This window comes from Labrus bergylta, chromosome 14 (genome assembly GCF_963930695.1).
Source record: "Labrus bergylta chromosome 14, fLabBer1.1, whole genome shotgun sequence".
NCBI lineage: Eukaryota > Metazoa > Chordata > Actinopteri > Labriformes > Labridae > Labrus > Labrus bergylta.
In genome coordinates this window covers 12,980,468-13,006,465 of record NC_089208.1, presented here as the reverse complement: position 1 = coordinate 13,006,465, position 25,998 = coordinate 12,980,468, and the positions used below count along the sequence as shown (strand labels likewise).

At 41.7% G+C, this 25,998-nt stretch overlaps 3 protein-coding genes across 3 annotated transcripts in view; 2 read left to right on the top strand and 1 right to left on the bottom strand.

Annotated features, from left to right (window-relative positions):
- Nucleotides 1-3,865: 3,865 nt before the first annotated feature.
- On the top strand, nucleotides 3,866-18,607 carry mntb (MAX network transcriptional repressor b). The gene is made up of 6 exons (XM_020635490.3): nucleotides 3,866-4,228; nucleotides 7,490-8,102; nucleotides 8,206-8,247; nucleotides 8,559-8,670; nucleotides 13,471-13,663; nucleotides 14,914-18,607. The coding sequence occupies exons 1-6, from the start codon at nucleotides 4,156-4,158 to the stop codon at nucleotides 15,732-15,734; spliced, it is 1,854 nt and encodes a 617-aa protein (XP_020491146.2). The 5' UTR covers nucleotides 3,866-4,155; the 3' UTR covers nucleotides 15,735-18,607.
- Nucleotides 15,990-25,998, top strand: part of mrps17 (mitochondrial ribosomal protein S17) — a 69,736-nt gene continuing 59,727 nt past the window's right edge. Inside the window, exon 1 of the mRNA XM_065963201.1 lies at nucleotides 15,990-17,236. Within this exon, the coding sequence (XP_065819273.1) occupies nucleotides 17,197-17,236 (40 nt within the window). The 5' untranslated portion in view covers nucleotides 15,990-17,196. The remainder of the gene's footprint in view (nucleotides 17,237-25,998) is intronic.
- On the bottom strand, nucleotides 18,664-25,039 carry LOC136182437 (septin-5-like). Its single transcript, XM_065963200.1, has 13 exons — nucleotides 24,857-25,039; nucleotides 24,344-24,366; nucleotides 22,864-23,244; nucleotides 22,682-22,778; nucleotides 22,413-22,499; nucleotides 22,084-22,207; nucleotides 21,550-21,684; nucleotides 21,319-21,436; nucleotides 20,972-21,073; nucleotides 20,782-20,878; nucleotides 20,498-20,660; nucleotides 19,918-20,020; nucleotides 18,664-19,830 (listed from the first exon to the last, which is right to left on the bottom strand). The coding sequence occupies exons 1-13, from the start codon at nucleotides 24,900-24,902 to the stop codon at nucleotides 19,762-19,764; spliced, it is 1,545 nt and encodes a 514-aa protein (XP_065819272.1). The 5' UTR covers nucleotides 24,903-25,039; the 3' UTR covers nucleotides 18,664-19,761.

Sequence of the window (25,998 nt, the reverse complement as noted above, 5' to 3'; positions counted from 1 at the left end):
GGAGCTGAAGCAACACCTTCAAGGCTGTCAAACATTAAAAGCATTGGATGTTCTCAAGCTTACGGGGGCAACACAAGCTGTGCTGTCCTGCTTTGAAGTCTTTCTTTTTCAGCTTGTGAAGCATATTTGCAACCATTCAATTAATGCAACTATAAAATATGGTGCTGTGATTGTTGATATTACTGTTAAACGGATTAAGAAAAGAATATGAGATGTGAGTATCTAGTATTCACTGAAGACCAATAATTTTATGTGGTTAATGTGTAAAAAGTAAATTTTGTTTTCATACAATTGGGTCTTACTACATGAAATCAGAGTGAGAGAAATGGGTCACTAGACAAAAAGTTGAAACCATGCCCTAGACAGTGACTATTATTTATGTATAACTATCAGGCTGTGTTGTAGGTCTGGTGCTGCACTCTGGCATCTTAGCATCCTTACTACTTCAGTCTGAGCATGGGCCAAACTATTGACGAGGAACTGGTCAGCATATTTTTAATGAAAAATGATGGGAGATGAGCTGGAGACTAGGGTAATTACATCTGTTGTTTATTCCTCAGGTACAGTCTAGTTACTTTCACTACAAGCTCAGTATGCAGAGCTAAAGACATCAGGAGGCAGCAGGGACAGTTCAGGCACCTTTATCAATTATGTACAGTGCTACAGCCTACTTCTGTGCTCACACACACACCTGCTCACTGACCCACACAGCAATTACTCTTTCTCTGGGCTCTGTGGTATCCTGGCAACTGTTGCCAGGGTGGCAAGTGCGCAGCCACCACACCTTCTCTGTCAGGCAGGTCTGTAAAGGTGGAGAAACAGGGAGCGGTTTGGTGGAGCATAAGGACATAACAAAAAAATAAAGATATTACAGCGCATATAGTCATGTAGTTAAAGGACAGAGTGAGGACACACCAAGTCAGACTGAAACTGGTGAGTGAGAAGTGTGCACATAGAACGGCTTCATGTGACTTAATGAAAGGATAATAAACCTGTCTCAGTCTGAAACTCCTGTTTCTCCAAAGAGGCACTCGAGTAGAAACATTGGCCTACATCCGCCTGCCACCACTTTTCTCATGCCTTGCACACACATTTCCCCTCATGCAAGTTAAAGACTTCAAACAGGGTAGAAGAACTCACTTTCTCATGTATGTTGCTTTTAGGTCATCCCCTTTCCTCTCAGACTGGTGTGTTGCAGTGAGAGAATGTGAATGGAACTACAGAGAGTCATAAGCCAGAATTGATTCAGTTATTCAGATAAGCTGGCGTGATATGGAGGTGTTGGGAGGTTTCAAGGTCAGTGTATACACCAGCCATGTCTACTGTACTGTATGTCCGATGCAGCAGTATTGATTTACTTGGAGAGGAACAAAGCAAATTCACACAACGTTTTTCTTTATGCGCAAATACAGAAAGATTGAATTTGTTTGCAGTGCAGACAGCAGGATCTGTGTGAATATATAGGTTTGTGTGTCATGCTGGTAGCTTACCTTCAGTCCCATTATAGTTAACGTGACCAGCTTTCTAATCCATGCAAAGCCATATGAGGACGTTTAGAACAGCTCTGGACAGGGTATGTGGCGCTCTCTAGTGGTAACGTGTGGAGATGTTGTATCTCCCTACTCGGATTGTATTTATCCCTGTGCTGTGTACAAGTGAGCAGCAGAGTCACATGGATGTCATTGGAAAATTAGGAACAGGAACATCTTGTATGTCATTGGGGGATGCAGAGAATATATATTTTAAAATTTTGATTTATATATTTAGAATGATGGTAATATAAAGAAAAAAACGTTTTTGTTTGATGGAGTAATGTTTTGACAAACTCTGAGTAGCGTTGTGCCTTGAGTGTTGAATGGGATAGGTCTTAGTATTTTGTAAAGTATAAGGTTAATAATACATTTTAAGATCTAAACACCAATGTTAATTAAAGACCTTGTCATGCTTAAAAGCTTAAGAAATCCACATTTTAAACTTTTCCTTTAATGCATGTGTGAATAGTGTATAATCAGGATGTGCTAAAGGTTTACCGTTTTCTTGTACATCTCGCTTTTGATTATATATTTTGTGTACCACAATTATTATACCCACCTGCTTTTTAAAGGCACAGCTTTTATACATAAATCACATGAAATACAGTAAACAGCTCCTCAGGTTTTACTTTGATCACACCAAAAAAGAATGGTATTCTTTTTATTGTGCTCCCCCAATGTCTGTGGGTTAACCCAACCCTCTTTCAATACTTTCTGTGTTTAAAGTCTCTGCATTGTATTCCTTCCTCTTTGTCTCTGCTCTCTAGATCCAGTAGTGATGCAGCATTTCTAACTGGGTCAGCCTGTCCCTGCCTCACATCCCTTCCACCCTCCCCATTTCTTTAAGCCACCCCCTCCTCCGCCTCCCCTTTTCCCTCTGAATATGCATACATCCCTATAGACCTTTTTTTCATGCAGCTCATGTGCTAACCATGTGCTCTTACCATGCTTGCTCCCTCCTCCCCCTTTTTCTGCTTCATACATTTTATGTCATAGATGCTGTCATGGTTTTTGAGCTTGCTGCAGAATGATCCCCCCTCACACACACAGTCATTTACTAACTTATTTTATAGAATTTTTTCAATTGGTAATGGTGTTAGTAGGTTTGTGTGTGCAGGCGGGACACATGGCATAAGGCAGATCTAATGTACATCTGTGCTGCTGTTTTGATTGGTTCAAACAGTCAGATCCAATGATGTAGTCAACGTTATATACGACTGAGCGGTGCCCAATCAAAGACTGTTACCATGCATCCATGCATACATACACACATAATTACACGTATGTGGACAAACCCACCAAAAAAATGGTATCCACAAATCATAAAAGCAGTTCTTAAATTCACCATACAATTCCATTCATACCATGTGGAAACAGGGAGTAGTAACACACAGAGATTATCTGTGTGAGACAATAAATCTAATAATTTTGTGGGACACTGGAAAGGGGACTGGAACAGTGGGAAGTGATATAAAAAACATGGTAAGAGATAGTCTGTGCTAAAAGAAGAAAATAACCCTAACCCTACCAAAGCATTCTAATATTTTTATAGGCAATATAGTTATAGTTTTTAATACAATAAATTGATTTGATTTCTTCTTAAGACGTTTTGTTTTGCACTACATTTATTTTCTTTTTGTGGTAGGTAAGTGCTACATTTCATCGATACATTTTATTGCTACTTTAGATTGGGGGTAAAATATATTTGTTTGGTTAATTATATGTACCTCACCTGATAAAACAACTTTATTTTCGTAATCCCACATTATTTTTTAAACGCATGGATTCTTTTTGAGCTGAATCGCAACCTTATGAATAATGATCAGAGTAATACGTTTCAGTCAGCTGCGTGAGTCTCCCAAATTTAAAACCGACGTAAACTCCGCCCCTTGTTGTGTGATTGACATCTCTGATCCCGAGACAGCAGGGTGGCCAGTCACGCTCTCGCCATGCAAATGTGCCGCGCTCAGGCCGGGCGGGTGCCCATGTGGACCAGCACCATGCCTTGTTGTTCTGAGCGCTGATTGGCTGGCGGAAGCCTGATTGTTCTTCATGCGCTGCGGGCCAGCTGTTCGAGCTAAAACAAGGAAGTCTACGACACCGACGGGATTCTCCTTTCTAATATCCTGCAGAAATACCCTAGTACACCAGGATCCCGTATATTTTCAGATAGAGAGTAAGATAGTTGCAATGCTATTTTCTTTTATTTAGCAGGGCTAATGTGACCAAGTCTGACCGCGCGGAGTAGGATAGGAGTGGTGCGGTCGCCGGGTTTTGTTGGAGTCCGTAGTAACAGGGCGGGGCAGGAATCCGGGAGGGGCGGGCCTTAACGAGAACACGACTCGCCTTGTTGTGTGTATTCCCGTGCTCGCATCGCCATCTTGTAGCGATCCTTTTTTTTTTTTTTTTTTTTTTTTTTACGAATGCGAGGATCTACTTTCTGTTCGACCGGATTAAAAATTGTCCGTCTGCTGTCAGGAGACCCGCAGGGGAATAGTAGATCGGGCGTGCGGGTGCGACGTGTGCACACGGCGCTTCCTACAGGGACACTTACCTTCCCCTCGGTCTTTTCCTCCTTCCGTCCCGGGCCACCGGGTCGCCTGCCGTGAGGGTTTTACGCGCAATGAGCATCGATACACTTTTGGAGGCGGCCAGGTATCTGGAATGGCAAGCCCAGCAACAACAGATAACACGTGGTAAGTTGAAGAACAGACTAGCCCATTATGCTGAACGTGCCTGACCCCCCCAACAATACTGTGTCTTACATCATAAACTGCCTTTTGAGGGGCCGTGTCTTGTTACTATCAGTGCCTGGGCTTTCATTTTCAACCGACCTGCTTATGACAAGCGGAGGCGTTTGTCCGACTGGGTCTAGACTGGGTACGCGCAGAAAAAGACGGAACGGAAACTGAAGTCGTTGCAAAGTGTCCGAAATTCACAAGTGGTTACTTATTGGACACATTTGGATTTCCCTTAATGCGGAAATGGCTGAAGTTGAATTCCGAACTACTTTGCGCGCTCTGTGTGTGTGTGTGTGTGTGTGTGTGTGTGTGTGTGTGTGTGTGTGTGTGTGTGTGTGTGTGTGTGTGTGTGTGTGTGTGTGTGTGTGTGTGTGTGTGTGTGTGGCTCACTGGGCGCGTGTGTGTGTGTGTGTGTGTGTGTGTGTGTGTGTGTGTGTGTGGCTCACTGGGCGCATGGGTGTGTGTGTGAGAGAGGAACATAGCAGAGGAGTTTCCGTGGTGTATGTCTCCTATCTTTTGTTGTGAACGAACTAATATAGCCTCTACTTCAGTGCAGAATGAGCATTAACAATTTAAAACACGAGTCAAATCGGTTACAACCTTGTTTGAAAGTGTTCGTGGTCGACTTCTACGTCACATGTAATACATCAGTTATAACATATCAGACCCAGAATCGATTCGGCCCAGTTTTTTTGTCGGTCGAGCACCGGGCAGGGCGGTGGCGAGCAGAGGCAGCTCTTTACATAATACCCTGACATTGCTCAGCTATCTTATGACACACAGTGGGGCGGGCCCTCACGCGCTCAACCCGTCCCGTTTGTAAATGTGCGCGCGAGGATATCACATATTTGCGTGCTTTTATTAAATGATTATTAATGGTGAACGTATGACTCGTCAAAAATGACATTATATGATCACTGACTCATTAAATGGAAACAGGGGGGGGGCTGCTTTTTTTTTTTCCCTTTCTCCCCTCAGATGACGTGTCAGACAAATCAACCCCCTCCCCCAGCATGCTTAACCAGCCGCGTGCTAGGGTCCGCCCACAGTTACCACGTGCACATTGCCCACCCCTCCTCCCTCCTAGATACACACACCTACGCGCGCGCGCACACGCACACACTCATCGTCTCCGCCCTTTCCATTCAGTCTACTGTCAGTGGCGGGTCTAGGGAGAGAGAAAGGGGGGTAAGTAGGGCAGCGTCCTTTCTCACCCCCCCCCCCCACCCTGTCCCAGCCTTAATGCAGAAGTTATGTAATTTACGTTTGCGTGCACTTGACAATATAGAGCACGTGTGATTTTAAATCTTGATATGTATTTGTGCCTGTGGCTATTTTTTGGGGGACAATTTCAGAAATGATTTTTTTTGGGTAATCCGAATACACTATTATTATTTCTGCCATAAAGACAGGGCCATGAAATAGAGTTTAGATTAGCTAAATATAAAAAAAAAAATCAGGATATGAATCCTCAATCCATGCAAAAACAAGCTAATGTCTAAATCAATAAAGGATGACTATATGTTAATGCAGTTTTTGTGTCCACACTCTTAACAATTTACATCAGACACTGTGATTACTATTTTAGTTTCAGAAACGGAATAAAGAGGAAATCTGGGAGGAAAATATTGCAATTGTATTCTTTATAAATGGGGTGGGGGGGTATTCTGTAAATGTTAGAAAATAGGGGAATATGCCTAATTTCACTGTCACATTAATCCAAAGCCTATTAATATAGTAGTTTAAAGAGTATTAAAAAAGGGAAAATAGTGTAAATTGATAATCTGAAACCACAGAATGATTTAATTATTTTTCAATTTCAATAATCCACTCATCACTTGGTTATTGTTTTGATACAATTGCAACACAGTGTTCTGCTTTAAATCAAATGTAAAACTTCTTTTTTGGTGTTGGTGGGGATCGCTGAGCTGTGTGTTGGCATCATGCCGGTTTAAGGAATCCCTGGGATCTTCTATTTCTAATGTTGCTGTTCCCATGGTTACTGAGGGCTTTCCACATCCCTTTGAGTCGAACAGCTACAGTGGGCAGAGCTACTCACTCGTATCATTCAGTTTGTGTATGTGTGTGCGCCTCTGCACACTCGTCAAGAGCAAAGCGTGGGAACCTTCACACAGTATGAAGTGTATTTAAGTCTATTTTTGGATTTTTTTATTTTTTTAAAATTCTTTTGGTACAACAATGCTTCATGTATAATGTCCTAATGGCCACTCTCAATGACCCTGCAGATCAGCTCATTGACAACAGTCCTCTGCTGTTGGTCAGACGGCGCTGACGTAGTTCAGAGGTAGAAGCATGCTCGCTGCAAGCTGGAATAGTCCAATCACAGGGCAGACCGAGGGGGATTCTCTCCAGACAGGAAATAGACCACAGCATATCTTCTTTGGTCATTTACCCTTCCCCATCATCTGAATCCTGGATGACATCATCTTCTGTGTTTTTGTGCATGCACTATATAAATGTGTACTAGACACACAAAGTGGGACCCCGCATTAGAAGAAATGGGTGTATGACTCTTTCTCACAGGTGAAGACGGGTGTTGCTTTACTTGTCAGACATTTAAGGAACAAATCTTGTGCAACAATTTTTTTTTTTTTTTCTTTTCTCTAAAGTTCAGTTTCACTCTTGGAGACCAGAAATAGCTGAGGAGGGCAATGCAGTCATAGATATTCTGATTACAGCACACACACAAACAGAACAACAAGACAATTATTTCAAAGTGCGGACACATTGATGCCAATCACCCCTACGTGTTTTTGGGTAAATATTTGTTCACTATCTTCTTGTGACTCTGCTGGACATTAATGGACCTCTACATGGACACATAATAATTATTTCAACTTGTCGAGCCCCCACTATGCGTTCTTCTTATTTTCATCTTTCATCATTGATTTTATTTGTTTCCTTTTAGAATTGTAAAAATGCACTATTTAAAAAGTATTAAAAACATGATTCTACTGCAGGGACATGGGTTGTTAGTGGTTAAATCAATTCAAGCAGGAGATCTTCACAGTTCTACTGTTTGATGATGGGCAGACGGTTTAATGTTGTGTTAAATGAATAAGTCAGCCCTCCTGTTTCTCTTCTCTTATATCTACTGTATCCTCTGTGCTCTGTCTTGGCTTCTTTGGTTTTACTCTTTATTTATTTTATTTTGCTCTTTTGTCTTTGTTCACCTTCTCTTCTCGCGTCCCGCAGAGCAAGAGCACCAAAAAGAGAAGGCGCTCATCAACAGAGAGGCGGAGTCACGACATGTGGAAATTGTGACCTCATTGTCTCAGCCAGTAAGAGCCAACCACATCACTTGGGACGATGACTCCCACCGTCAGCTGCCACACCATCCTCCTGCGCCTCCGCCCCCCTCTCTCCCACCTCCTCAAGTCCCTGTCGCCGTCATCCCAATGGTTCCAGTTGTCACCGCAACACCGTCAGTCCCGCCCCTTCACCTTGCTACGCCAATTGCTGCGGCGGCAGCAACGCTCAACAGCTCCCCGCCAGCCAAGAACGTTTCTTCCCCTCCTCAGCAGCAGCAACAGCAGCAGCAGCAGCAGCACCAGCAGCAGCCAACCTCTCCTCACCTGTTGTGTACCCCCCAGATGAAGTTAGAGACTAGTCAGCAGCTGGTTGGTGCCAAGCCCAGCCAATCTCAGCAACAGGTTCAGATTCAGTACCAAGCCTCCATCAGCACTAATGGCCCCAGCTCTCAACATGCACTGGTTCCCCATCAAGCTCCGCCCACCTCTCAGCCACGACCTAATGGAGTGACACTGGAGGACATGAGGGGGATGGAAGGAAAGAGGAGACCAGGAGGGTCAGTGTGTGTATTTCTGTGTGTGTGTGTGTGTGTGTTAAAAATGATATAATAGTGTAGATCATTTAATGATAATGTTTGATTATTTTTTGTGTGTTTTCAGAGCGGGGACCAGAGAGGTGCATAATAAACTGGAGAAGAACAGGTCAGTTATGGTGACATGAACTTTCATTGTTACTTTTTGTGTGATTAAATCAAGGAACCAGCTCTGTTTTGTGTATAGACCGTAGCTCATAACCAACATTTTGGGGTTCACAAGTGTGTTACGAAAGAGCCCAAAGGTCACGGTACTTCTTCAACCTCCATGAAACCATGAACGTTCTCTGAGTGGGAACAGCTTTAAGGAGATGAATAACTTCTTCAGAAATGGAGATAGATATTTTAGAAAGTATGCAAATGAAAAAAAAAAACACATCACAAGTATGACTCTTTCATTTCTGACTCTTGGCCCTTCAGGCGAGCGCACCTCAAAGAGTGTTTTGAGACGCTGAAGAAGAACGTTCCAAATGTTGATGAGAAGAAAACTTCCAACCTCAGCGTCCTCCGCAGCGCTTTGCGTTATATACAGGTAGATTGGACAACACAATTTTTCAGCTTTTTTTCCAGCACATTGACACTATTTATGTTTCAACACTGGAATTGAATCCCACTCAATGTATGTGTACTGCTTGGTTTTCTTGTTTTTGTCTCATTATTTTTGTTTTTCTCTGGTTTTGGAATGATTGCTTCAGCTTTGCGAACTGCACAGGCTTTGGTGCTGTGTAGTTGAAATACAATGCCTGTTCTGTTATCCATTAAGTCCATTGTTTTAGTCTCTTGTGACTATGATATGGGGGTGAATCAGCCGATAAGAAAATTGTGACTACATTGAAAGTTTTCCACAATCTATACAATGTAATGTCTATTTTTTTTACAACATACTTGGCAGTGTTCTCCGGGAAATTACTTGGAGCATTTCTAATTCACAGACAATTTAACTTTGTCTTGTAGTCCTTGAAGCATCATGCAGTGTGACATAGAAAATGAAATACTACAGAACTAGAGAGTAATCCTTTTTCATTAGAAATAAAAAAGCCTGGAGAGGTGAGTTTACGGTCTACAGAAGTATGAAAGAGGTTTTACTGCACTGTGTCAGAAATAAATATCAGCCTTCAGCTAGATAGAGGGGTTTCTGTTATGTAGAGTTAGGAGCTTCATGATGTTCCGTTCAGTGAAATATCCAATGATGAGTCAGTTTGTTTTTGTGAGAAGGTTGGATTTGAGAAGAAGTTACTTTGGTCTCTGAGAAATGTGCCAGTTAAGGTGGTAGCTGTCTCGTCAGCGGGAGTGGTGGTGTGACTGTGCATACACTGTATGTTTACACAAGTAACATGTAAAGAAAATAAATACATACAATTTCAGTACAGTACAACTAACAATAGGCTAATATAAGCAGTAAGATAAACCTAACTCCCTCCCTTTTATTTAGAAAGTGCTTTGAGTGAGTACAACAGACTGTGATATGAAAAGCTGCATCATATCAATAACAGTATTTGTTACCAAACCAATAGCAAAGCCTGTTAGAGGGGTATGCTCTCACTCATAGAACCAGATTTATATCTAGTAACCGAACGCAGCGCTTTGTGACGGAGCTAGTTTGTCTAAGTTTGCAGTTTGAGACTAGAGCAGACTGTTGCATTGCTGAGGTACGTTTCTGACTATTGTCATCAGTAACCACCAGCTGATACCTGCATGACACAGAAATGGTGAGATGAAACGGAGAAAAGTCACATTTCTGTGGATTAAGTGCAGCCCATTTGTTTGTTGATTATAACACAATATGGCATAAAGTAAAGACCAAAAATAAAAGATTATTTTCCGAATACCACTGCTGTTTATATTCCACCATTTCCTTTGACTTTGTAATGTAATATTTCCCCTCATGAAAACCCACAATCCTCAGCCCCCTCCCCCTCCCTCTCCCTGAGCCATGTGACATCTGAGCACATGGCTAGCACAAGCTCGATACATGATCTCACCCACTCTGATCTGCTCTGCACCGCTCAGGCTGCAGAGAGAGGCGGTAATGGTGTTCACTATTGGAGCAGTGCAGCGGTGCAGTCACAGTAATGACAGTGTGATTGTAGTGTTGGACACAGATTGGCAACAGTTGGTTTGATTAAGTCTTTCCTCCTTCTCTTCCACTCTGTCCTTTTTCGTCCTGCATCTCCTGGCTGTCTACCCACTTGGTAACTATAGCAACTGGCGGCAGGTGGCTCGTGTGCTGTAGGCGGTCCCCTTCCTCCACGTTTGTCTGTATGGAAGAGTGTGTGTGTGTGTGTGTGATGTAAATAATTAACCAGTAAAAGTCATCAAGACCTTTGTGTTTTTAATTTAAAGGCAAAGGCACATGTCACTCCGAAATGTCCTCATTCTACCTTTTTTACCATTTTATTTGTAAAGATGCGTGTTAAGCGTAAGGATAAAGGAGGTATAGAAGAAGTGGGAGAGGAAGGGGGATGGTGTTGTTGGTGCAATGGATGGGGGAGTAGGGTGACAGGGGCTGGAAGTGTAGGGGAGGAGGAGAAAGATGGGAGTGATCTGAAGCACCTTATTGGCAGGCGTCCAATCACATCACTCCGTATATGTAATTACCTCAATACTTCACCCTATTAGAAAGCGCCTTGTGTTTTTTTTCTTCTTTTTTTTTTTTTTTACAAACTGCTGCTCAAGTAGACTCCTCATGGATGAGGTTGCCAAGGAAACAGCTATGGGTGACAGCTGTTTCCTGATTTGCTATAGGCTTAATGGTGTCTGGGCTTGTAAAGGAGGACCTTGAAATGATGCTGCACATACGCACATACAAAAGCAGTGGTAGTTCTTCCTACATTAGACTGAAATGTGATTCCTTCAAATTTTGATTTCTCTTTCTTTTTTTTTATTTGTTCAGAGACAAGTAAGGTGCCATTTAAACCATGCTCACTTTGTTGGCCTTCTTGCCTTTGTCAGATAGGACAGCTGAAGAGCGACAGAAAATGTTGGGAGGAGAGGGTCGAGGTGACATGCAGCAAAGGGCGAAGTCAGGATCGAACCCACGGCCTCCTCAATGAGGACTATAACCTCTCCACATGGGGCGGGATATAACCTCGAGGCCATTGCCCCTGCTGCTCACTTTTTAATTCCTTATTATCAATACAAGCTGAGCTTTAAATTCTAAGCACTGTTCCCACAGATCCTTAAAAATGTGTGCAAATTATTAAATTAGATTTTTAAAATATAAGGACATAAAAGGCTTCTGAAAAACTGATTTGAGATGGCATTTTATCCAAGACATGACAAAAATTAAAGTAAATCTACGCTGTCAAGTCAGCGTCACTTCCATTTTTAAATGTTTTTTTGGGGGGGGATTTGCGTGTTCACGTGACATTAATGGGGGTGTATTACGTCCTTATTCACAAATCACTCTCTTTCTTTCTCTTTTCTTGAGGGCACTTACACTTCTCTGTAGATTGTGTGACAGTGTGTTTGTAGTTTTATGCTTTGTTTTGAAAACCTTACAGGAGTGTATTCAGTGAAGGGGCATGTGCAGCACACATGCAATAGAAAGCTTTGTCTGGCGGAAATAACAGGAATAGCATTAATACTTATCATTGCTGAAGGGTTATTGATATCCAATGTCTGTGTTTCGAGCTGTCAGTTCAGAACCTTCTGCTTCTTAACCTCTAAACTTAAAAAAAACTGCCCTTAAACATTAGATTCAGGCTGCACGTGTAGAAAAACATAGAAGAAAATGTGTTGGAGACGGATACAAGGCTGTAATATCTTTGCAGAGCTCACCTGTTCTGGTCCAGGGAGCTGTTGCAAAGAGGCTTGTGAATCAGGACGTGTGTACATGAGTGTGTAAGGCCATCACATGCTCGTGTTTTTCTCACTGCAGTGAGTGTCCAGTAGTAGGATCATGTGTCAGTTGTGCTTTTTTTTCCCTCTCTTTTGGTTTCCATTGTTTTTCTGCTCTTGGTTTCATCAGTAGGACAGGAAGCTATGTTTACTGCATGAACTTTAGTTCAACAAGTCAACATGATATTTAGTACCCAGTCATATAATAATTGTAGCTAGCTGCACAGCAAAAACTCAACCAGCCTTGCACAGTGTTTTGTTTACCAACCGTTTTTCCTCAGTCCCTTCCTTTCCCAACTCCCTACCCTCTGCCCTCATTTCCCAACAGTTTACCTCCTGTACCTCCATCCTCCCCCTCTCCCTCATTCCTCCCCTGTAATCTGTGTTAATGTCCTTAGCCCGTCGTACTGTTTGGTGTTCATGAGTCAGCTGACCCACACAGAAAATGGGTCACAGAGACGCGGTGCGGTTGTTAGACAGGTTTGCTCTGTCTTTTTAAATAGTTCTATATTTTCCTTTAAAAAAAATGTTTTTGGCCTTGTTATGCCTTTATTTGACAGGGCAGTGGATAGAGTAGGAAATCAGGGAGAGAGAGAGAGAGAGAGCGAGAGAGAGAGAGAGAGAGAGTGGGGAATAACATGCTGGAAAGGAGCTACAGGCCAAACTAAAACCCAAGCCATCCTCTTGAAGGACAACAGCCTCCATCCATAGTGCGCACAATCTAACCAATAGGCTATCTGCGCCCCTTCCTTTTTTATGAGGATCTTGCTGTGTTTTCCTTCCTCATTTCATTTGTAAATCTTCAAACACACATGCAGCTTCCTGCACAGTGTACAACAGTGAGGTGTGTAGGGTGAATACTATGATTCAGTCGTAACTGGCTTAAATTTTCAGGCTGCAGTAATCCAGTGACACCAGAGTAGTCTTGGTTGATACTGAACTTGAGCGATTGGTGGAAATTAAACCCAGCAGGCCGTTGACTCCCTCTCTGACCGCGATCCCTCTGAAAAACAAGCGTGACATCCAGGAAATGGGAGGAGCTTAGAGGGCTGAAGCCCAACCCAAGCAGTGTGGTTATATTTGCATGCATGCCTTCCTGCTTGTGTTTGAGAGTCTGATAGGGCGGAGATCATTATGTCTGAGGATTGTGCAAGCTGAGAGAGATGTGTGAGTGGTCAGGCCTGCACAGAGAAAGAAGGTTTAGCTGAATTCCTTTTTTTTGTTTAAATGCCAGTTCTGAAAACAGTAGATATTTATAATGTATTGTAGCCTCATAATATAGACAAAAGGTGTTCTATAAGGTTCTGTATTTACAAGAAACAGAGAATATTGTGTGCAATTGTAGTCAGTAATTTCCCATTTTTGGCACTTTTTATTTATGGATTCATGGGTCATCTCACATCTTCGCAACATTCACATTTTCAGAAGTGCTTCAGATGTGCTACATGCTTGTGATCCTCATCTACTCTTGTGTCTCTGTCTCCTCCTAAAGACTTTGAAGCGCAAGGAGAAGGAATTTGAGCATGAAATGGAGCGTCTGGCAAGAGAGAAGATCGCCACTCAGCAGCGGCTGGCCGAGCTGAAGAACGAGCTCAGCCAGTGCATGGACGTCGTCGAGATCGACAGAGTGCTGCGACAGACTATTCAGCCAGAGGACGACCAGGCCTCCACGTCCACAGCCTCAGGTACACACAGATAACACCTTGTACTTGAGCTTTTACCTAATGACCAGGGCCCATATTCACAAGCTAAAACAAATCCTCAGAAGGAGTCTTAGCTTAGGAGTGATGTAGGGAAATTCTCAGAGCAACTCTAAACAAGGGAGTGACCGAAACTTTTAACTTTGTGAACAGGTGTGGTCGACCTCATTGCTATGCATTACATAGCATTGATTGGTAAATCCAAAAAATGCTCTTAATGCAGTGTTTTAAGAACATTTATCTTGTTTTGCATCTTTTTCTGGGTTTAATTTGATACCAGAATTGAAAAAAATATATATTTTTAAGATGATATTTTGTATATGCTTTTTTAATATTTAACTGCTGATGGGGTTGCACAATTCATTTTGAACAAGTTGCATCGTTAAGAATTTATGTTAAAGTTCAAATAAAAAGAATGACGTGAGATGAACATACTGAGAATTTTATCTTATTTGACAAATCAGTTCTTGATTTAGTTTAGTGTAGTGGACATAATATGCAGTTTAAAAACTTAATCGCTAAATATGTTCGCAGTTCTCAGCATATTGCAAAATGTTAAAAATCGTAATAGAATTGTATCGCGTCTCGAGTGTCGCCATAATATCGTATCATGGGGACTCTAGTGATTCCCACCCCAAGTTCAGCAGTTGTTGGAACTGTTGCATTTACTTAAGCTCTGCGTGGTGGCGTATACTGTGGACATTTGAATTGTTCCTCAAAGTACTTCACTAACATTTTGCAGACCTTGTGTAATGAATTAGGTTGGGTCAAGCCTCCTTTTACCCGGTGCGTTATAGAACCCACAGTTTGCAACGCTTGCCTGCAATGAAGACGGGCCAGGATGAATATCTCACTGCTCCATAGACAAGAACAGTCAGTTTGTTGGACATAGCCATACATCACCAACTTTGACAGCTAGCTAATGTTAGCAGCACGTCTGACAAGCCACGACTGAAACTCATAAGTGTACTCACTCATAAGTGTACCAAGAAAAAGAAAATGCCAGAAAATGTTTGCCGTGGTCAAACTAGCGGCTGGTGAAAATGTATTTAGTATGAAAGAAAGTACACATCGTTGTTTTGTTTTTTTTTATGTTTTGAATTAATTCAGAATGGTAGAAATACATTTTTTCCACACCCCTACATTGGAGAGTAACTAGTGGTTTAATGTACAGTACATACACATTGCAGTGTTACTTGAATCATGTGACTGATGGTTTGCTCTCTGGTTTACAGAAGGAGAGGACAACTTTGAGCAGGACATGGACGAGGACGTCTCCACTCCTCTTCCTGCTCCACCCTCCATCCCCAAACCAACACCTCCGATCCTGCAAGCACAGCCGCTCCTCACTCCTCACCTCTCTATTCAGCATACCACCCTTCCTCTTTCTGGAATCCTGACCACGCCCTCCCCCTCTGCTCCGCCTCCACCTCAGGCCATCGCCCCTGCTCCGGCCCCTGGTCAGCCCCATCCAGTGCCTGCTCATCATATCCAGCCCCCGACAGTGCAGGTCCAGCCCACTGTCATCGCTCATGCCGCGGTCTCCCACCCTTCAGTCATCCAGGCTGTCAACCACGGCCTGCAAGTCAGTCACAAACATCTTACGCACATCGCCCCGTCGCCTGGTCCCACCTCCACCACCCCTCAGTCGATCGTAGCAGCTCAGGCTGCCACCGCCACTCACCAGCAGATAGCAGCACAGCCTATCGGACACATCACTGTCCACCCAGTGGCTCACCTGGGAGGTCCCTTGCCATCCCATCTCCAAACTCTGTACCCTCAAGGTGTGTCTGTGTCCCAGCCCACCATGGTGGGCCACATCACTCACACCTTCACCCATCACACTCTTCCGCACGTCCAGGCTAACCCACAAGTTAACACTAACGGAGGCCAGATGAACAGCGCAGCCGTAATGACGCAGGGGAGCCCATCGCTAGGGAAACCCACAGCAGTGCTGGCCCCCCACCCCCAGCTGGTCGGACAGACGGCTGTTCTCAACCCTGTCACCATGGTTACAGTCCCAACCTTTCCTGTCAGCACGCTCAAACTTGCCTGAAGGAGAAAATGAGAAATGAGATCGAAAGACTCAGAACTCTAGAGATTTACACTCCATCAATAATCAGCATTAAGAGCAGAGATTCTCTGAGAAACATGACAATTTAAAAAAAACTAAAAAAAACAATGTTGTTGTTTTTTTAACTTTTGAAGAATATCTCCAGAGATATTTTGTCTCAGCTCTGTCAGGACGGAGTCAGGACGAACAGGCCTTTGTGAAAATAAGACTGTGACATTTGTCTGCGCTGCAAAGACATACTCTGTTTAACCTCCTTTCCTCCTCTCCTGTCCTTCTCTCCTCCTTTCCTGACCTCTCTCTCCTGACTTAACAACCAGAAGCACTAACATAATAAGCTCAGTTCACACTCAGGCATCAAGGTTTTACCTTAACTTAATTTTTCATTTTTCAAAAAAACCTATGAAAGAGACTTGTTTGTCCTCAGGCTGTTGCCGTGGTGAAACAGTATGTGCCCGCCTTGTATTTATATAATCATGGTGTCATGTGTGATGTCAGCTGTGTGTGATCTTAGAGGTCCCACTGTTCTAAATGAATTACATACAGGGCTTTAATCAAGTGTAAATGAGAACATATCACACAGCCTGATGAATAGAGCTAAAACACTGTCACCGTCTGATAGTCCTTCACCTTTTGTCAACAGGATAAGTGTAGTTCAATAACGGGAGTTTATCATCTCTAAAAAAAAAACTTGTTCCAAGAAGTGACAAGTAGTCCCTCTACATTTTCCCAAACCGAAGGTTCCTTATCTTGCAATAGTTGAAGAAGAAAAAAGAGGGCACATCTAAAATCCAACATTAGAAAAACAAAACATTGAAAAATGTATAATTCAACACTGCAGTTGATCATCTACTTCCTTTTATTAGTTGCATCAAAGTGTTAGACTCTAAAGGAGAAGAGGGTCTCCATCAAAAGGCAAATTTGGAAATGAGAAAGCACATTAATGTGGAAAAATCTAGTTTGCTTATTCCTTGAACCCTCAAACTACGGATTAAAGACAAACATCAAATTGAACTGTAACAGACTAGAGTTAAAAGGAAAAAGTTCAAAAAGTTTTAATGGGAATTTCCCTTTAAAAGATCAGTGAAATGTCTAAAAAGAAGGGTTCATTTCAAAAACCTTTTCATTGTAAGCTCCATTTGAAATGCATCATTCTTTACACAAGACCTGATAAGATGAGGAAACCGTAAGGTCATGACATCTTTCTGTCAAACCAATCAAGACCTGTTATTGACAGTTTGGACCGCAAACATTTGGCTAATGAAGTATCTACATGGACAATTGTCTGCTTAATTTGATACCCTGAAATATGTGGATGAATTTAATTTCCGGAGCACTCAAGTCTACCAAATTATTCAGTGACTGGTTTCCACTGTGAAGAAAGTCAGGCTTTCATTCTTGTCCTTTTAATGCAACAGCTCCCTCTTCTGCCTCATTTCCAGACAGCATGCTAATGTTCCCCATTCGTAATACAAACCCTCTGTCTAGGCTATTCAGATCCGTAGAGACACTCAGAAACACACTGATCTTAAATCAGATTCATTAAAAGAAGTCCTCCTAACTATAGAAATACTTCTGATTTCTTTGACAAACTAAAAGAATGACCCTTTTGTCCCCAGACAAACTTTAACATGTAACAAAAAGCTAGTGAACCTAAAAATGTTTTGTTAATACCAGAATGGTCACATTTTATTGCAGTTGTTTGATGAATAATTTGGCAGCGATGTGACAAAAAAAAAGAAATCTGACTTAAAATCCTCTACTTCAGTCCAGAAAATAATTGTTTGAATTTAAAAATGGTAAAAATGTGTTACAACATCCACTATTCTTAATGTGTGTGTGTGTGTGTGTGTGTGTCTGTCTGTGTTTACGTGTGTTAATGTGCACATAGTCAAAACGTACATGGCTCAACAGCCTTGCCAGCCTATACATGTCACACCAAAAACAAATCTCCCATCAGCATTTGTCTCTGTAGTCTATCTGTGTGGATCTGCTCTGGCCTCTTCTGCTGTCTCTGTGTTTTCTGTCTGTACTTGTGACTGTATTCAGTATGTTTTATATTCTGTACTATAATTAATCCTACTGTACCTGTAGCATGGCCCTGTTTCTTTGGTTCTAAAGTTTGCCCTGTGCATGATGGAGTGTGTGAATGTGTGGAGCTACTTTGTTAGTTGTTTTTTTTACACAGGTGATTTACGGTATGAGCATGTTTGGGTGCTATTGTGTGTGCCTATACTCAGTTTCCCTGAACACTGTGACAACTCTGGCAAAACACAAAAACACAATGAGCAAATGGAAGAGACAAAGAATAACTGTCCTCATTGGGTTTTTTTTCTTTTCATTTTGTGAGTAAGGACTGAGACATCAAGTTGAAAAAGTGAGAAAACAAAAAAAGTTGTTGCTCTTTTCTTGATAACACAATGTTGTCTAATATTCAAGTTTTTTAATATTTGTATGTATGTATGGAAGTTTTGTAAATTTGTGATTGTATGCACGTTTTGGCATAAGAGTGTATGTTTCTTCAAATTTGAATGCTTGTTTTTTTTTGTTTTGCATGTAGATTGCTGTTTTAGTTTGTTTTGTTTCTACGTTTCTTTTTGGGACCATGTACAATACTGTATAACGTTGGCAGGATCTTGGACCTCATGCTACATTGATATTATATATGAATATAAAAACATGTTTTCCCTATGGAGAAAGTTTTAAGTTATATGTCGCCTGTACACTTTGGGCTGCCTTTTAGATCTAACTGTCCACTGTTAAAGATAATGATGATAATGGATTAAACATATTAATGATGAAGAATTATGCTGATGAAATATTAAAGATTCTTAATAAATCTTATTACATTTACAACATTTCTTGCTCTTGTGTTTCGTCTTTTGCATCACATTAACTGCAAAAAGAAAGTGGTTCATTTAAAAGGTCTTCGATTTATTGTCCTTAGAAAACAGCATAATTAAAGATTAAAATACAAAAAGAGAGACAACAGCATCAGACTCACCAACATGTAACGTCTTTTTAAACCTACTGGCATTTGAAAATCACTACAATGACCACTAGGTGGAGTTGTTCCATCAGTATGAAGGTTACTAGTAGTAAAGGGTTGGTCTGTGAACTCATACATAAAACAGAGAGTTCTTAAGTGTTGTAACTAGTTCAATTTGTGAGCCAGTGTAAAGTGCTGGAGTGACCCTGAACACAACAATCAGCCTGGCTCTTAGTGTTGTGTTCAGGGTCACTGTTGCAACTCATGCTCTTTTTGGCTTCAAATCAAAACACTTCTTTTACACTAGAACAGAGTTAATGTAAAGTACAGCACCCGCAAAAACAGAAACAAAGGCAGATTATGCCCTTAAATACAAATTCAACCTTAGGGAGCCTTCGGAAAAACATGAGTTGTGTTAAATTGTAACAAAACAAAGGATGGATCACCATGTTAGAACAGATTGAACACTCAGCCTATCATCAAATATTTACAACTCCTGAATCAGACATTTAACATCAAATCTCCCGTGATCTTCTCAGTTACTTCCTGCCAGTTTGATAAAGCTTGCATATTAAAACATTAGTACTGTCATGTAATGTTAAAGGATAATTACAATGCGAGTGAAGTTTAACAATGGTAACTGAAATGCACCTTTACTGTAGTATGAAAAAGACTAAAGCATGGTGTCAACACTCAAAACACACTTCATCAGAGTTCCTCATAACTAAGGCGATAACCAAAGAGGCTTAACATTACCCTCCTAAATTTATCTTTGCCATTAGGGAACATTTTTGATAAGGGAAAAGCTTTTAGGCAACCGGACAAAGGTTTTATTCCTTCCATGTTGTAAATGGCCTTCTGGCAGGATGAGCCAATCAGCTTGCTTGATACTCTAGTCTGCAAGTTGTTGTGTTCCTTTTTAAATCCATCTCTTTTTGTTCATCAGACTTAGTAAAAAAGATGGCCTCCTCTGTTTTCTGGGTGCTCCTAATCAGTCTCCTCCTCCAGGGAATATTAGGAGAATCAACCTTCACTCTGGCTGCGCTGCATCTGCTCCTGAATCCTCTGCAGAACCTCCTGCATCCTCCTCAGCTGCGAACGGGCATAAATAAAGGAGCAGGGATTACCTCCACAATCGAGGAAATGAAAGAATGAGTGAGGCAGTAAGGAGAAACGTACCTCTTCGTCTTTCTCAAAGATGAGCCTTTCCCGCTCTGTGTCAACGGCGGCGAGCGGCAGAGGGAAATCTGCCTCGCTCGCGTCTTGATACCTCTCACGCAAACTAAAACGAATATTCAAAACCAAACAAACAAAAAGAACAGAAACAGAGAAATCTTAATGGATAGTTCAATTTTTTTAAGTGGAGTTGTAATAGAGTAGGTAATTATCAATAGTAAGTGTATTGGTCTGCATGTCCCCTTTATTGAGAAACTGATCAGATACTAGCCTGTACAGCATGCAGAACAGGCTATTTTTAACAAATAATTTAACTAATTATATGGAAAACTGACTTAAAAATGACGACGTTAATATACACTACATTTAGAAATCTTTGAAGTGTTTACTTCGCGGTCAGCAAGCCAATTTGTTAAAGCGCTGCTTCATAACTCGTAGGTGTAATGCTGACTGGCATCTCCTGTTTGTAATACACTTATGATTAACAAGTACCTCATACAACCCTACTTCAAAAAAATCACTGTCCTCCTGGAATTAAGAAATTGATAACCAATCCAACCATGTGCATCCTGACTCCACCCACCTGCGTTTCCTCTCCTGCACCACCATGCGCGTCATATTCTGGATGCACTGGGCTCTGAAGTTCTCGTAGTGGGTCTCTCGGGTCACATCTTTCAGGTCTTGCATGTGCGTCCTCACCAACATGTTCCTCAGCAGCAGGAAGTCAGAGTGAGCTGGGTCCTCTACTGAACATGCGAAGACACATGGAGTTATTTTTAATCGTAAATAGAATAGCATAGAATTTGAATAGCAGGAAACCTCAAAGAAAAGAAAGAAAAAAATGTAGTGTGTGTTTGTGCTTTATACCTTCAACTGCACCCCAGGGATAAATACGACCCCTGACCCTCCGACCTTTACTCTCCACTTGAACATTGCTTCCAATTACGGCAAATGGGATGCTGCCCTGCAGAAAGATGCAGAAATTTTAATTAAAACTGTCCCTCAAGACTCCAAAGAGAACGCAAATTTAAAACCATGGCTGAGTCAGGGGAAGAACCTTGAGTATCTGGTCCTGACACTTAAAGTCTTCGTCCTCATCTGAATCACACTCAGGAAACTGGTAGATGTTGATTCCAAACTGCTTAACCTCCCCTCTGATCTAGAGTACATGAACACATTTTAACATCAGGTTTGAGGGGAAATAAAACAAAGATAAAAAACAAAAATTTCTACAGAACGTTTGTGCCAATAGAACAACCGAGTGCTTTGTCAAATTACTCAAAACTACTTAAAATGACTCAACAACAATACAATTAATTGACCAAAGAACCTGTGGCCTTAACTGTGTCTCGTGTCTTCAGGGCGGCAAAGTCTGTGTGTGTGTTTTTTTTTAATTTAACCTACCTGCATCTTCTTTCTAAACACTTCCTCTTGTGTCAGGCTGTCGGCTTTGGCCAATATGGGAACGATGTTGACTTTTTCATGCAAAGCTTTCATGCACTCTACATCCAGAGGTCGAAGACTAATGGAAAAAAACAAACACACATAATAAAAATGGGCTCAATATGTATTGAACAAATTCTAGCTGAAGCTCTAAAGCTTCCTGCATAGAAGTAGAACATGTAGTCAGTGTACCCGTGGCCAAAGGGCGAGATAAAGTAGAGGCAGCAGTGCACTCTGTTGTCCTGGATGTTTCTTCTGTTCAACCCACTCTCATCTCTGAAGTACTGTTCAAACTGCTGGTCGATGTAGTCTTCTATCGGCTTCCAGCTGATGCACACACAGAAAATCTCTGTGACTAAAACAACATCTTTGCAGTCAAATTGACACTTGTAACAAGAGCATGTGCATTGGGCTTCAGATATAATCAGTTGAAGACGGAATCCATGATCCTGGAGGTCGGTGAATGCTTTAACGTTCAAAATAAACCTTATTCTCACATGCACTCCTGAGAATTTCTATAAGAGATCGTATTGAGCTGCTATTTCGCACATGTTACTCACAGACGGAGATAGTTCCTGCTTGACAGAGGGGTTGGTGGTAGGGTTGAGGGGAAGGGGGGGGGGGTTTTGTGCACATGTGAAATCATGTCTGATAGAGCAACAAACTCCACTGTGCCACATTTGAAAGTAGAGAAACAAAGATGCAGGTGCACAATGATGACTTCACCTCTCTGTATTGTTGATGGCATCTCCGAACCCGGGTGTGTCTATGATGGAGAGTCTCAACTTGATACCTTTCTCCTCAATGCCCACCGTGTGCTTGACGATGTCGACTGTTTGATCGATTCGCTCTGCAGACACATGCGTGAGAAAAGTGACTAAATCCACACAGGTGAACAGGTAAACAGTGTGCTCTTATGCAGATCAGAATGCGGTGGAAGCATCTTATTTTTACACCAGAAAAATAATGTCAACTTTTTACACAGCTGATTCCAACAAGGCCCCCCAATTTAATTTGCACAGACCAAATCTTAGTTAACAAACATTCAACATTACCTTGTGCGTTGGGAACCTTTCTGTCTTTGTTGAGGTCGGTGAGGAACAAACTGTTGATGAGTGTCGATTTACCGAGGCCAGACTCCCCTACAGAGAGAAAACACCACAGTCCAACTAATCATTCACTTAAGATGAAGTTTATAAAAAAAAAAAAAAAAAAAGAATCTCGCCTGCAGCACAATCCCCCTTATGAGAGAGAGATGTTATGATAACTGTCTCCCTCTAACCTGTTAAAGTCTCCCAGTAAGCAGGTGTATGATAGGACTCACCTACCACCATGAGCGTGAATGTGAAGCCTTTCTTTACTGTCTTTCTGTGAACCTGATTTGGCAATGTGGCAAAACCCACATATTCCTTGTCCTGATCCTGCAGGAGAAAAAACACAAACATAACATGATCGTATGTGAATATTATTACTTAAGGAGAAAGAACAAGGCGAACAGAAACGCACCTCTGGAGAGTCGTACGGATCAAAGCGTCCCCAGGGGCTCCGTGGACGTGAGGCCGGGCTTAGGGGAGAGTCCAGAGACACCTGAGTGACGACCTGCCTCCTCAGCGGCGGGGGATGATACTCTGTGTTTATTCCCATGCGATGCGGCCTGGGAGGGACTGTTGGAGAGCCAGCAGAGTGGCAGGGGACGGGGTGTAGTGCGGAGGGAGTCCCAGGTTGGCTAGGAAGCCTCCCGTTGGTTCCTATCCCAGTTTCCTCTGCCTCAGAATTGTTGGGTGCTGATGTTTGGTGCTGTTCACCAGGCTGAGAGACAGGCGGCAGATCCCTCATGGCAAAAGGAAACTGAGTGTCCTCCTGGTCCTCAATGGACAGGCTCGAAAACTGGAACCGGATAAAAAACATTGTTTCACAAGGACAAACAGAAGGTTCAAAAGTTCAACTGTTTTTCTAACTTTCTAATTTTCTAATCAGTTTGCTAAACTGATGGCATAGTTAGTGAACTGTTAGAGTAATAAATGACTAATAAGAAGACTGAGAAAAAAACATAATTTAGGCAGGACTAAAAGAGAATTCTGACAATCATATTAAGAACAAAAATGTTAAGAAAAGCTTTTTTAGGGCCTTTTTTGATTGGCTTCAGCAGACACAAAGAGAAGGTTTTGCATGGTGTTTTTAAGAAATGTTGAATCCTTCAGTAGAAACTATGTTGCTTCAGTTGTCCGCCTTGTTTTCTGTTCAAGCGGTTGTCACATCATATGATTTTCAAGTAATAGGAATTGGTCGTTGATGTTGGCACTACGATAACACTGCAGGAGAGGAAGAAAAAAACAATGGCCGCTGGTGACCTCAGTCAGGGCCACGCTCTCCGAGTAGACGACCTGATGAGCGTGTGTGTTCTGTTATAGTGACTCACTCTACTCTTTCTTTACTGATTATCCCTGACCTGTGATCCCATTATACTATTACTGAGTGCCTCGTCCATCTGTCCAGGCAGAGTAGGCAGAGAAACAACACTCTTTAAGAAGTTGGGGTTGATAAACACTAACTAGATAAACTAACTAGAGTGAAGAAACTATCTTTAAATCATTTATAATAAGTACCTTTAAGGGTAGAGCTTATGTACAAATAGCTGGTGTCTGACATGTAATTGCTTTATTCTACCTGCTACCATTAGCAGCTTGGATGACCATGCCTTCACTTCAGTTTCAAAAGAAAATCCAACTAAATTTAAAATCACCGTGCTAACCCAGTCAAAAGACAGCACAACGACAAAGTCCACAGTGTTTGCCTGGCATCCCCATACCTGTCAGCTCTCATTACCCATGAGGCTTTGCAAGAAGGCTTAAATCCAGCTTCTAATGCTCTAGCAGGGTTAGGGATTGGAGATTTAACTCTTTAACAAACACACACACAAAAACATACACTATCAAGACTCACACTATAAATAATAATTAAATACTACTCTACAAACTTGTCCTACCTCCGTGTCTGAGAACGTCGAAGCTTTTTGAACAAAGGAAAAATGTCAGAAAAAAAATACGAAATACAAAAACTGAAACACTTGTTTTACTGTATAAACTTGGCGTTAATGACAGAAGTGATTGGCTTTTCGTCCTTGTGAAGTAAATAAATTATACATTTTTTAAAGCAGACTTACTATATCCCTCTGGATAACAACAAACAAGCCTTCAGTATAAAATACAGCACTAAAATACAGATTCAAAATGAATGGCTATAGCAACGCATCTCCCATAATAAACCTAAAAAGGTCTCTATTGACAGGTTCTATCAGTGCGGTGATACACAATAAGTACAATTATTAGCAAACGTAACCATGAAAACAATAATGAAACTGTCATGCACAGTTTCAAAATAGCCTAATACAAAGTTTTGCATGCTGTAATATTTATTACACAATAACGCGACAACCTCTTTCAGTAGGTCTAACGCCTTTGTGTGTATACAGGTGTCATCAGTTATTTAGAAACGTTACCTTTCTTGTTGCTGCGGAACCTGACCGGAGAGGACATGTGCTCCATGATACAGCAGCCCCAGCTCTTCAAGCTTTCCACAGATCAAAGGCAGAAATTGGATCAACTGGGATGTAAGTGATACTGACTGACCAAACTATAGACCTACAAGAACTCATGAAATGTGGTGTGCGTGTTGGGCTTGTGAGCCAATTCATTGGACTGAGGCTGAGCTCCGGATTCAGTCCGCTGAGTGAGTCTCTCTGACGTGGTCTAAAGTCTCAAACCACCGTGTCAGATAAGACAGGTAGGATTTTAATTCCTTGAAAACCTAAGTGATAGCCCTCCGACTTCAGTGCAGGACGCTAACAACAGACAGCATACTTCTTCCTTCTTCTTGGAGCCTTTGCTCATGCAAAGCTTTAATTATAGGTTCTCGAATTTCGACATCTTAAATAAAAAAATGTTGTTAATTGTGCTAGACACACTTTTTTCATTAGGCCAACCTAAATGAGGTTGAAACCATAGACTCTGTGGTTGAAACATGCTCATCTGTTTGATGTGTGAATCGCAAGGAAAAAAATCTAGCCCTAAAGAAGTAAATTGTATTTTTTTACAGCATTAAAAAATAACCAGTTGCGCCAACTGGTCCTACTATTTGGGTCAATTTGGCCAACTGGCCCTATTGTTTTTGTAACAATTGTTTTGACAAATATTCTTCCAAATGTAAACAAAAAAATGTCCAACACTAATCTAAGCCATGTTTGAGATTATGGAGAATAATATCTGTCAGGATTCTCATTAAGGGAAGGATTTTCAAAACTCCTGCAGTGTGAGCGAGGCGTAACGTTAGCTTTTGTTTTGTGCGCGACGCTTGTTACGTCAGGTGCGTCACAGTAAAATAATAATAATTAAAAAAAATACTGGCAAGGAGTAGTGCCGCGTTCCCTTTGCGTTCCCTTTACCTCGGAACTCGGAACTGGGAGTTGCAAGTCGGAAAAGCCTTTGTTTTGATAGTTAATACCAGACGATAACGACACACTAAATAATAAATGGAACGCGGCAATACCTCGGAACTCGGAATTTCTGACTTCCGACTTCCGAGGTAAATGGAATGCAGCATAACCTCAGAAATCGGAATTTCCGACTTCCGAGTTCCGAGGTA